Source organism: Patiria miniata, unplaced genomic scaffold (genome assembly GCF_015706575.1).
Source record: "Patiria miniata isolate m_02_andy unplaced genomic scaffold, ASM1570657v1 HiC_scaffold_13, whole genome shotgun sequence".
Lineage (NCBI taxonomy): Eukaryota > Metazoa > Echinodermata > Asteroidea > Valvatida > Asterinidae > Patiria > Patiria miniata.
Genome location: NW_024037051.1, coordinates 15,639,955 through 15,652,694, shown reverse-complemented (window position 1 = coordinate 15,652,694; position 12,740 = coordinate 15,639,955). Strand labels below are relative to the sequence as shown.

General features: G+C 40.5%; 1 protein-coding gene across 3 annotated transcripts in view; it reads right to left on the bottom strand.

The window, feature by feature from the left end:
- LOC119721397 (transmembrane protein 181-like) overlaps positions 1-12,740 on the bottom strand; it is a 30,689-nt gene that overhangs the window by 12,398 nt on the left and 5,551 nt on the right. For 2 of the 3 annotated variants that reach the window (XM_038191461.1, XM_038191463.1), the window contains exons 2-9: positions 7,915-8,018; positions 5,980-6,029; positions 4,233-4,323; positions 3,682-3,803; positions 2,898-3,017; positions 1,556-1,636; positions 953-1,052; positions 128-255 (exon numbers count right to left, since the gene is read on the bottom strand). In XM_038191461.1, the coding sequence (XP_038047389.1) occupies positions 128-255; positions 953-1,052; positions 1,556-1,636; positions 2,898-3,017; positions 3,682-3,803; positions 4,233-4,323; positions 5,980-6,029; positions 7,915-8,018 (796 nt within the window). Of the gene's footprint in view, positions 1-127; positions 256-952; positions 1,053-1,555; positions 1,637-2,897; positions 3,018-3,681; positions 3,804-4,232; positions 4,324-5,979; positions 6,030-7,914; positions 8,019-12,327; positions 12,520-12,740 lie in introns of those variants that run through there. The other variant, XM_038191464.1, reaches the window with a different exon arrangement.

Sequence of the window (12,740 nt, the reverse complement as noted above, 5' to 3'; positions counted from 1 at the left end):
CTTTGCTCATGGAATTTCTCATGCTTAGCTGCTCCATGGGCCCATTAGCGAGCTTTAGAATTTCTGTTAAGCAATTAACTTAAAAGTCGGGCCCAAGCAAAAAGTATTTGGAGTTGCAAGGACTTACCTTTCTGATGCCGTGGTAGGCACAGAGCCAGAACAGGAGGAGGGCAGACAGGAACGTGGTCTGGAAGATGTTGTCTAAGATGATGGTCACCCAGGAGTCCACCAAGAAATTCAGGGGGAAGATCGGATCTATGAAAGGTGGACCAAAGAAAGGTATTAGTTAACTCAAATTTTATCAACCTAACCTGTGAGGAAGATGCCTTACCCCTAACCCTTTCAGACGTAGCACAGTCCAGCAGGTGTAAGAACACGTATGTGGGACCTTGCTGCATTGAGCCATCAACACCAGTGCATAAACTGAAATTTTCAGACAATTTGAGCTAGTTCCACTGATTAATGCCACAGATGTATCCCCTGCTGCAGTTGGTGACCACAGACACTGAGGCAAGTTTGGCCTTGAGATCTGTGACCGTGTTGCATGTTGAATTCAGCAGGGTTTATGCTAACTGAATCCTCCCGCGTGGGGAGTCAGGTTGGCGTAGCGGTACTTTCCTCGCCTTCCACCGCTGTGACCCGGGTTCGAATCCCGCCTGGGTCAATATGTGGATTGGGTTTTCGGTCCCTACCTGATTCCGTGGGTTTTCCCCAGAATATCTTCTGGGCTTTTCCTCCCACCTCTTAAACTGTAATTTCGTCTCATTGTCTTCTCTCTAAGTTGGTGTGATGTTTCCCCTGCGATGCTTTACCGACTATAATATACAGATACAGATATCTGCAACTGTGTAGGAATCCAAAAGCACATTAAAGGGCAAGCCCCGTGTATTGTAAACGCAGCTGAGCTGAACTTTCCTCTATTTTATGATCCTTTATTTAACATATTGCTCACCATTGTAGAGTAGTAGAAAGGGAAGCAACACAGACAGCCATTTCTGCTCAATGGACCAGTCACGCATGGAAAACTTCCTCAAAGAGTGTGCAAACATACACTGTCAACAACAAAGACAAGTTACCGTCAACACAGTGCCATTAATCTTTAAGCATAATCTCCTAGGCATTTTGTACAGAACCTTTACGAATTATTCCCAAACCCAATACTATACGGAAACCCTAAGCACAAATCTTCGTACTAATGAAAAATCGAGACGTCAAGGCCAGACAAAGTGATGTTGGCTCGGATGTACAGTTGTGAATCCATAAAAATGCTGCAAACGCAAGCATGTGATTTTGGACGGTTACAGTAAATATACGCAAATAACTCCACAAAAATTTGTGGAGAAGTTGACATGTGTTTAATATTTTCACACATTTTTATCAAACTATTGAATTAGCATTTCAGATGTTTTCTTTAAATTAACATTCATCAAAAATGTCAACAAACAAAAAGGGATTGGTTATTTGTCATGATTCCACCAGTGATATTTTTGACTTGAGACATTTAAAATCTTCTCTAAGAAGTAGATTTTGGGAAGTAATTGGATGAGATACTTACTGTGACTATGAAGGACAGGACTAGGAACACAAACCGAAACCAGATCTCCATCTCGCAAAAGGCAGGATTGTATGTGCGGAACTGTTGGTGGAATGAAACGAGTAGCGGTTAATGATTTGACATTTCGGTGTAATAGGCAGATCTGGGCCCAATTTCACGGAGCTGCTAAGCACAAAACTTTGCTTAGCACAAAAAAAGTCTGGCTTATAAAAGCAGGTTACCAGCCAAAACTACATGTGATTTTCATGCTAAGCTAACAACAGCTGAATACTAATTGCGAGCAATATACCTCACAGGGAGTTTTGGCTGGTAACCTGCTTTTATAAGCCAGACTGTTTTTGTGCTAAGCAAATTTTTGTGCTTAGCAGCACCGTGAAATTGGCCCCTGCTAAGCCCTTCCCCATTTTGTGTAATACAGCAATCACAGCCAACCGCAAGTCTGACAAAAGTTCGGTATGGAACATGCAGTGATGGACGTGTTCATCTATTTAAACCGTGGACGAAAATTCCAGAGAACAAAAGATAACAATATCGTCCACGATTCCCAGCAAACGTCCGCGATTGGAGTCTGCCTAAAAAGTTAGAGTACAAACAAAAGAGGGACAATAGGATGCCCACGATTGTGACAGTGTGAACGTGCTTGTCTGTATTGGGGAGACGCACATGTAGATGAGTCATTCCACCGGTTTGGGGCACAGTGCCTGTTACATCCAAATATTTGGTTATATTATTAAAAGTATCAATGCATTCTAAACAACTGCTCAACATAACATTTGTTTCAATACTTGAGAAAGTTTGAAATCTTTGAAATGTACTTTGACAAAAATATGAGCAAGAATGCATTAATTCAGACGTAACATTGACACTGTGTCAAGGTTACATCCAAATATTGTTTTTGCCGTTTTTTACACATGTAAAATATTACCCAAACTGACATTGCATATTTATAACTGATGAAACATCTACTTAGTTGACAACCAGTTTTCAACGGTTGCTATGAGCTACAATGTAATACTCCAGACCCAAGAACCATTGAGTTTCAAGTAAATAGGTATGGGAACTAGACGAGGCAATGTAAGAAGCTCCTGGATGTCTACGCCAGCTTTTAAGAGCAATTCCGTTGTTACCAGAGTTTCCTTGTAGTGCATGGCAACTTACACATTAACATTGCAATAATGATGGCACATGTACAAGCAATAACCCCATGACATTTTCTTTTTTCATACTGAGGTGTTTTGGAAAGTGAGTACAGTAATGGCTCGATATCGAAGACAACGCAGCTACATAACCCATTTTCACATGAACTTCATTGTATCAACAGAATATTGGTTCTGGTACTTACAGTAAAGTTGACCTCTGTAACCTTTGCCCTCTCCAGCCCTTGGAAGAGCACTGTGATCATGTAGGAAGAGTACTGTATGGGGCTGACATGCAGCAGTAGCATTTCCTCACAAAGTTCCGCCTGAAATATAACAAACAGGGTAACAAACGATTTACTCTCCAGTAAAGCAAGCAGCCACCATGAACACTCTAAAATCCACGACTGTGGAAGAACCATAGGGCTATGGGCTCTGTGCACAAGTACTCCTTCACCGGCAAGAAAGGGAGACATTCGAACGCATCACAGATGACGCAGACGACACGAAGACATTATTGCTTTGTGCACATTCAGCATACAAAGTCGTGCGTACTTTGCGCTATATACGCCCTCCAGTACATGCAAGCAGTATGTCCCATCCACTGGGTTCTCAAAAGCGGTAAAAGCACGCCCTCTGTTGTTGGCGCATGAAGCCCATGCATACTAAATAACTCGCAAGCTATCTCACTGTAGATAATGTACCGGTAGCCTGCTGGGCACATCCATGTTTGGGCACAAAACCTATGAGCTCAAAGTTTTGTACAATTACATGCAAATCTGTGAACTTGTACTTGAAACTGATGTGAAAAATCAGTCTGACGTGCATTTGGGTGGTAAGATGTCTACACTAGTGAAACAGAGGTTGTGGGTTCGAGTCCCACCAGGGTAGGCTTGCGAATTTTGTCTCTAAAGCTCTTAGACAATACAGTGCTTCAAAAATGAGAAGGGGGGGCGAAAAAAGTTTTTTAAAAAAGGAAAATTCACTGACCTTTTTACACGACAGCGTTCTAGTGTGGTTGAAGAACATGTTGCTGACGGGTACCAAGCTGTCATCTTCTGCCAACCCTCGGATGTAAATGCTAACGTTGAAGATTTTTTGGAAGCTCTCACCTGTAACCATGACAACCAAATCAAAACATTTCATTAAAAACAGGAATTTCTGTCTGACTTCTTGATTAAAATTTTATAACAATGAGGGAAATATAAACCAGTAGGATGTCGTGCTCTAAAACCAGAACTGCCAAAATGTAGAGTCAAACCAAGCCAAGGATCCTTTAAGTACCTATTGTATGTGTCCTTGAGCAAGACACTTTACAGTAGCATTTTCTTGTACCTAAATATTGGTCCTGTGATTAACTGAATAACAACCAACATTTAATTGGAACTTAGATTTTCATGGGAGCAGAGATATCCGGAAAGCATGTCTGAACCTTCGACTAGGATAGCAGTTGAGCAGGAAAACATTTCCAGCTGGACTTCGGTTCTTACAGGGAGGGTTGCAACTGCACTCAAATTCCAAACAGGAAAAGTTGCACGTACCTTGACCGTTGTCTACCTCTACCACTGATGTGAGCCACAGGGAACGATTGAATCTGCTGAGAAGTGGAGACTTCAGTTCAAAGGGTCCGCCCTGGTAAGGTCAAAGGTCACTTACGTCAATCACACTATGCTATTCTTTATATAGATTCTTGTTAATTATGTTTTTTGTGATATATGAAAATAAACTATAACCATAACCATAAATTAGGGTCATTTCTCAAATCCTGAATTGGTTTCCAGCTTTGGCTTTCACTTTGGCAAAGGAACCCTTTATGGACCCTTAATGTTCAAACACATTAAATACTGACACTCCAACTTTGGATTTGTATTAAAAATGATGTTTTGAAACAGAAAAATTGACATATCGAGATAGAATTTTCAGAGCTTCGGATCTATAATAAGGTTCATGGAGCTCTGAGCCAAAGCTGGAGACAAAACCGTAGTTTGAGAAATTAGATCACTAATTCCCGATTGTGGTGATAGGAAGCCATATTGGAGGCCAAGACTCAGTTTCAATGTGTAGCCTCTCAGCAAACTTCAGATGGGAACCAGTCACAATCAAATGCAACACATAACAGTTTGACTGGTAACCTTTTTTGGCAGCGCAACTTTCCAAACTGGTACACCCAGCAGCTCTTTACAATAGGCCCTAACCCTATCAAAATTTAGAATTCTTCAAAATTCTCTTTGCCAAAGTGGAGGAATTTGGAGGATTGAGCAAAAGTGCGTTACTGATTTCGTAGGATGCACTTTGTCAAGGTCTTGGGCCGGACCTTGTTCTGTTTTTTGCTCAGCCATGCATAAATACAGGCCTGGATTATGCTGGAAAACCTCCATACTGCTCCAGGATGTCACTGGCCAAGCATGACGGACCATATCCAAGAATTAATTGAGGAATTTGCAGGATTGAGGCTATTTTTTTTTCCATGAGGCCAATTGGAAGATTTTTGCAGGATTGAGGCTACATCCTAGCAAAAAGGCCTAGGGAGTTAGGGTTAAATATCCTACATGTATTTACAGGAGTGACTGCACTATTCAATAAATATTATAAATTTTAAATGTGCAAAATTCTGACCAGTTGTGCTACGGAATACGGTAAGGTGCGGGAGTCTACCATAAATATTTGAGCATTTAAAAAAAAAAAAACCTGGCCAAGGATAAAGAGCACTCAAGGACAAGCAGAGGGTGCAGTCAATTTAGTGATAAAGGAATTAGTACGGATGGAATGTAAATGCTGATTACAAAGTTTGACATACATTTACATACATATATCCATATCTGTATGCAAATGTCAATATTTACATGTGTGTACATTGTGAATGACAATAAAGTTTGTTTGATAATGGACATATAGAAATATTATATCCATTTTGTTGTTTGGGCATTGGGCAATCAAATAGATTTGTACAGGGAATGTCCATGTTTTATTTGGATATTGGACATTGGACATTCACCTAGGTTTGTGCAGCGCCAATTGTCCATATCTTTTATTTGGATGTCATACATTGTGAATGGATTTGAGAAAACGATAGAACATCACTTCTTATTCGTATGCTAAATCGACAACTAATTTTCATAGCTACATGTATTGTGTGATGAAAATGGACCTAATGCAAAAACAAATTGCTAAAATATAAAACACTTGATTTGCTATGTTTATTCTAAAAAAAATGTGTTTATGCAACTGGTTCGTTTATGTTTTCTCATCGCAAAAGTTAATATTCTGTGTGAATTTTTTTGTACTTACTGGCAAGTGTTTTGTAGTACTCCTTTCTGCATACATGGCTATACTCGGGCCTGTGAAGAAAGAACAACTAATTACACTCGTTGTACAATGTAGTATTGTTGTATCCACTGTGAACGTTGTGCACAATAAAGTTCTACTAGTGTACCTTGCTTTGTGTGTTCTAAAACATAAGTAGAGCAGCTACTGGTAGTGTACTTTTCACCCAAATACAAATTTTCGATTGGCAAATTTATGCACCATGAATTTGCATAATGATTTCGGCTGAATACATTTTAACTTTACAAGTTCACATTCAATGATTAATGATGACTGTGACATATTCAATATTATTCACATTGAAATCAGTAAAGTAACAAGAAAACTGTGTCAAGTACTTGGCGACATGGGTGATACAGTGTATGTACATCATGTACATCAATACATTTGCCAATATTCAACTAAATACCTCACACATATGTTAGCATTTAACAGAAATTGTGTGACCGAAGTGTGAAACTACAGTAAGCTTTGCATTTTTTTCATCTGGATTTCATCAACTTCACCTGGTGAAAAAAACACTCTACTAATTAACAAACCAGATTTGTCCGAAGGAATATATTACATGTAATTAGACAGCTTCACAATGAACCTTGGGGCATAACGGCCTGAAATCCCAGAAAATATTTTGTGTTAGTCTACTTATCCTATTTCAAAGGTCTGGTTGAAAGGAAACTAACGTAAGTCTCACCATTCCCCGAGAAAATAAAAAATAAAATGGTTCTTTACATCAGACGCGTTGGAAGTTTTGTGGCATACGCATGTGTACCGGTATTTCCAGCCTTGTCCGTTCAATGTCCAGTACATGTTGCGAGTGTCACATAATACACACAGCACCAATACACAAATGTTGTTTCTCGCACGTCCGCAGAATGTGATACACTGTGCGGCAGGATTCACAACTAGCACTCAACAGCTCGATTTTTGAGAGTCAAAATTTTGACCTCCGACATTCGTTCTTAATTGCATGGTTCTCACAAGAATAACACCCAGTTTTTAAAGGATGGTTGGACATTTATATCCTACATTTAAATACTCTTCCCAATTAACATCATTTCATTTAAAGCAGATTTATTAGTAACCCAATTTTATAGGCACATTCAAGGACATACATGTACAGGAAATGTAATGTAATTCCACTGAAATTCTTCACTGTTTAGGAAACAAATGGCTCATGCTTTTGGAAGAGAATTCAAGCCCGATGTACAATAATAACTGCAAGATTCTACATCACGTTTTCCAGCCAAATCCTGTAAAACATGTCAATTTGATTGGGTTTTTACAGCCCTACATAAAGCAGCACACATTTAACAGGTAGTGTGAAGTTTGTTAACCTCAACCGTAGCATGGTCCATCAGGCGTAATAGTCTGTAGGACCTTGCTGCATTCAGCCATCAACACCGGGGCATTTGACAGCCAATTTTGTGACAATGGTAGCTCATCCCATTGAACAATATCACAGTTGTATCCTGCAGCAGTTATGGGCCACAGACCCACTCACTGGCATTTTATCCTTGACAATTTGACCTGAAGGATCTTGCTACCGGTACATGAGCATTCTTAATTTTAAAACTGTTAAGGCTGAATCGTACTTCATGCGAATGCGATGCGAGTTTGATGTCACGAAGCATGCGCGGCGAAATTTGCGGGAGTTGAAATGTGATCAACTTTAGCGACTTCACAGCGCGAAAACTTGCCCTGACGTCACAAATTCGCGTTCTGTTCTTGTAGTCAGGTTCCCTGACCCTACGCTTCAGACAAACAAACGAAACAGGACAAAAGACATCAGGGAATTGTCAGGTCAGGGAACCAGACTAGCTAGCTTATGCCCATGTTACCAAATGCAAACAAAATGTGGACAAACTAACTTTGGTCAATTCATCACAGAAAATAACATACCTGCTATTCCTAGTAGTACTGAGAGTGTGAATGCCGTGAAGAAGGCAACGAAGACCAACACAAAGTGTCGTTTTGTCAAGGTGTAGAGACGCATCTGTACTGATCTATGTACAAAGTAAAGCAATGAAAAGAGAATGATACTATCATCTTCAAATTCTTGATGAGAATCCTGCTAAATACAACCAGATCAAACAGCTATTGGAGCGTGAAGCCTGCTTAATCACAGGGCAAGTCCAAGAAAAGGTCCCTGACTACTTACGTACATGTAGCTCTGACAAAAATCCAACAAACTATTTTTTTTTACTGAGCACTGGTTCTTATTGGCATTACCAGGATTAAAGTTAATCACTTATCATCCTGTAAAAACATTTGGGAACACAAATGCAAACAACTGAATGAAAACAAATACCAAGCCAACCCTGTAGCCATTTTGTTCAAACATTTCATTACAACTGCGTAAACACAACCAACTTGCACTGTGAATAAAAAGAGACGCTCTCCTCTGCTCACTTTAGCGTATACAGGAAGTAGGCCCAGTAGATTTCCTTGCTGCGATTCAAATAACGATGTTTCAACTTTTTCAGGTTCACCTTCATCATACAACTGAAACTTCAACAGCTTCTAATCCACTGCACTCTCTCGCTCGCACATTTCTCCATGATTTTGTAGCTCTACTCACTTCAGCGTATCACTAAATTTAAGGCGTGTCGTGTGCACGTACTGAATGTCTGCTTGCGCATCAGGCATCTAGAATTGTTAAGTATCACCACCTGTGGACCATTTGGTCACATAGCGTTCCCAAATGGTTCTGACGATATGCAAATTATTATTTTTTTTTGGGTTGACTTGTTTTTTATTTACTTGGGATTCCGAAGAGTGTGCATAGGTCTACAATTGCGTGACTTTTTTTTTCCTCATTTCCCCCTCAATCTGCACCTATGTGTTCAGCAGACACCACAGATGGCCCAGATTGTTTAAACAAACACTCGTCCGCAAACGATGCAGCTGCGCAGCTAGTTAAATATTCTATCAGATATTAATTACTTTGACGGACTCTGAACACTTCCTGTGCATAATCTCCATTCTGGTCGGCAACGGGCTTAATTAGTGACACTGAGGAACCCATGCTATAGAATACATACCAATGTCAATCAATAATGTGTCAAACAACACTCCAACCCCTGAGGCGACTTTGCTGCGAATTTTTCTTTATTCTCCAACATTCGTCGCAGTGCAGAAAACCGACAGCACAATTTGTGTGCTTTGACCTCGAAGGGACATCAAGCCCATAATTGCATCTTGCTCATAATACAGCGCTGAAGTTAAAGGTGTCATTTTTTGAGCAAAGACACATTGATCTGGTTAAAATGGACAAACAGTTTGATTAGGGTAAACTCGTTTGTGTGTACCCAAAGCAAATAGCGCCCTCCTTTTTGTGTCCGATTCAATCATCTCAACTCAAGAACCGAGATATACGGATTACAAGAACTCATTTTTTCCCCCAAAAACAATCGTCCACTGGAATGCACTGCCCCCCGCTGTCATTGAAGCACCTTCAATACCATCCTTCAAAGAAAGACGGAAAAGGCACATGAGCCAGCACGTCTAAGAACTGACTCGAACCCTCATTGGCATGATATTTCGGAGGAGGCTTTGCCAATTAATTATCCAGATCCAGATCCGCCATATCTCAAATAGGCTAACTAAACACAAGCAAAATGAGATCAGATGGGTACAAAATCAGGGTTTCTAAAGACAAAGTGATAAACTATGTAAATAGCTAGACATTGCAAGAATACATGTGTTCTTACTAAATAATCAAACGTTTCATTCAACAAATGTCAACAATTTGTCTTCCATAATTTAATTAGAATGTCATTTGACCAAACCAATTTATAAAGCACCTTCCATTGGAAAATGGAAGGTGTTGATTTTTACCAGTAATTACAGTTAATATCTCACTCTCTCAATCATTACCAGGCAGTTTTGGTCAAAAGTGCATGTACATGTAATGCAGGCGCACTTTTGACAAAAACTGAATGACAGGCAGCAGCCGTACAAATGCACATTGTCAAAATTTGATGCAAGCTAGTGAGGGCCCGATTTATCACAACCCATGACGTCATGCAACACGACGCTTTTGTGAACATTGGCTGTAAAAGGTGTCCGAATTCAACTCGGAATTACAAGATAACTAGACCTCTGAAGGTGCTGAATTTAACGTTTTGTTGATATTAAGCAGTTGTAGGAGGCACTGTGTGAGTATAAAGTGACAAAATAATTGCGATTTCGAATGGATTTTCGGCTCCCTTAGCAACAGACTCTCCGTCCAAATAATACATGTGGATTTTTGACGGTCAATACAGAGGTAGTCCAATACCATCACATTTACGGGACTAGCCTATTCCCATTTTCTGATAAAAGTAAAAAAAATTAAAACAACAAGTCACGGCTGCACGGCACCAACCGGCCCGCAACCGCATAGAAAAATTGTAATTTCTACCCCAAGAAACTGTTCACAAATAACCAAAATGGTGTCATTACATTGAGAGAAGTCTGATCCCAATGACCCCAATCACCAATGGCAATGGCAATGACAATGTTATTTTCCTAAAAAAAAAAAAGCATTCTTGATTCTAGCCCCACTTATGTGGCCGTCGGTATGCTGCGCTGAACCTCTTGGCCACACACCGTGGTACCGCGCGCTACTGAGGACGAAGTTTCATAAAATCTGCGGGCCGTTTCTTACATTCTCAGTTTCTTACTTTCTTATGGTTGTATTCTATGATGTTTCACCTATCACTTCTGGGATGCTTAGGTCTTATGATGTTCCATTTTCCGAGATATTCTTCAATCTTTCTGGAGCCCATATGTACTCGTGAAACGTCTGGTGATGGCAGCCATTTTGAATGGGACAAGAGATGACCTCAAGCTGTGACGTCGCGTTTATGCAAATTGCTTGTCGAGCGAGCGAGGGCGCGAGTTGCAAATGCGACGGCTGTTTCCTGTACCGTAGATCCTAAATAGAGATCGGTGCACGTGGCCCCCTGACGATAAATGCATGGTACAGGAAACAGCTGTCGCATTTGCAACTCGCGCCCCAGACTGGGACCGTGAGTGCATAAAAACGTGCAAAATTACTACTGACGTTTTTTTACTCACCATTCAGCTAATTAATGCCCACACAAAACATACATCAAAATGCTTAAGTTGCAAGCATGTCACCTGCAAAATTTGAGACCTTAAATCCAATTTTAAGGCAAGTTTTTGACAGTTCAAAAACCATCCACGTCATTCTCCATGCTTTAGAAATGGTGGTGTGTTTCCCAAGGTATTCTGGGTAGGTGTAGGAAGAGCCTTGCAGCTTACTTGTTTTTTAATCGATGGCCAAATGAACATAGCGCCCTCTGTTAAAAAATGAAAAACATTCTGCATTCACTCAGGTCAACAAGAGGGCGCTGTTTTATCTACACGATGAAAATGTTTTAGCTGAGGAGTCTTTTTGCACAATGCATTGCAGTACACATCAACGTGATGTTTCGCGTTTGGATTTTGATAACTCCCTGCAAAATTAGAATTAAACGCTGAATTTTTGGTGATGCAATGCTCACAACAGCAACTTTGCAGGGCAGAAGTTTCGGGGATTATTGAAGAAACAGTAGTGAGTAAGAAGCTTGCACATTTGATTCACACTGGTTTTATTATGCAGCACAAACTTTTGCACAATATGGATGCCTTAAGTTTTGGGACTCTCATACACAGTATTGAGAGTCCCAAATTTTCGGACTACTCGCGCCCTCGCGCGCTCGACAAGCAATTTGCATAAACGCGACGTCACAGTTTGAGGTCATCTCTTGTGCCATTCAAAATGGCTGCCATCACCAGACGTTTCACGAGTACATATGGGCTCCAGAAAGATTGAAGAATATCTCGGAAAATGGAACATCATTAGACCTAAGCATCCCAGAAGTGAGGTAAAACATCATAGAATACAACCATAAGAAAGTAAGAAACTGAGAATGTAAGAAACGGCCCGCAGATTTTATGAAACTTCGTCCTCAGTAGCGCGCGGTACCACGGTGTGTGGCCAAGAGGTTCAGCGCAGCATACCGACGGCCACACTAGTGGGGCTATCTTGATTCTATTTTGATCGAAACAAAACAGGGGCCCTACACTACACGGTCGCCCTAAAAAGTCAAGGTAGGCAGGGAAAATATTAAAGTATTTACTGAGAAAACACTTAGACATTTTCAGAACCAGTCTCACACTGGGGTTCGTGGCTTTGTGCACATGGTGACAAGTGATGGCCAGATATGGATATGGGAATCTTTCCCAAACGAGACGTGTCCGGAAATTGGGCAGGTAATTCACACAACATTCGTGACATTACGGCCAACGCCTATTAACACTTACGGTTCTATTTCTTTCCCCATGATGATGTTATCCCCCAACTGCAGTTGTGCAAATAGAGTCAGGTATGTTTCACTGCAACATGTTTACGAACAAGGCTTAAAATGGCTGCAAAAATCCCATCACAGATGTTCAGAAATTGACCTGTTGCATACGTACATTAGTTGCGCTGGTATTCTACACGCAATCCCCTTTCAAAAGCGTGTGCGGTAAACAGGAAAACCAGTGAACTATTAGCCTCCCTTCGAGAAGCGTAGCAGCACGAGTTAAAGACTAGTCGCCCAAACAGTATTTAAATCTGCCCCGCCCACTTTTCTTTTTAAATCGATATGATTTTAATTACTAAACGGACAATAAAAGTGATTAGTTTTTATAAGGTAGGACAAATCAGCATAAGACAGGTCCAACTAAAATGC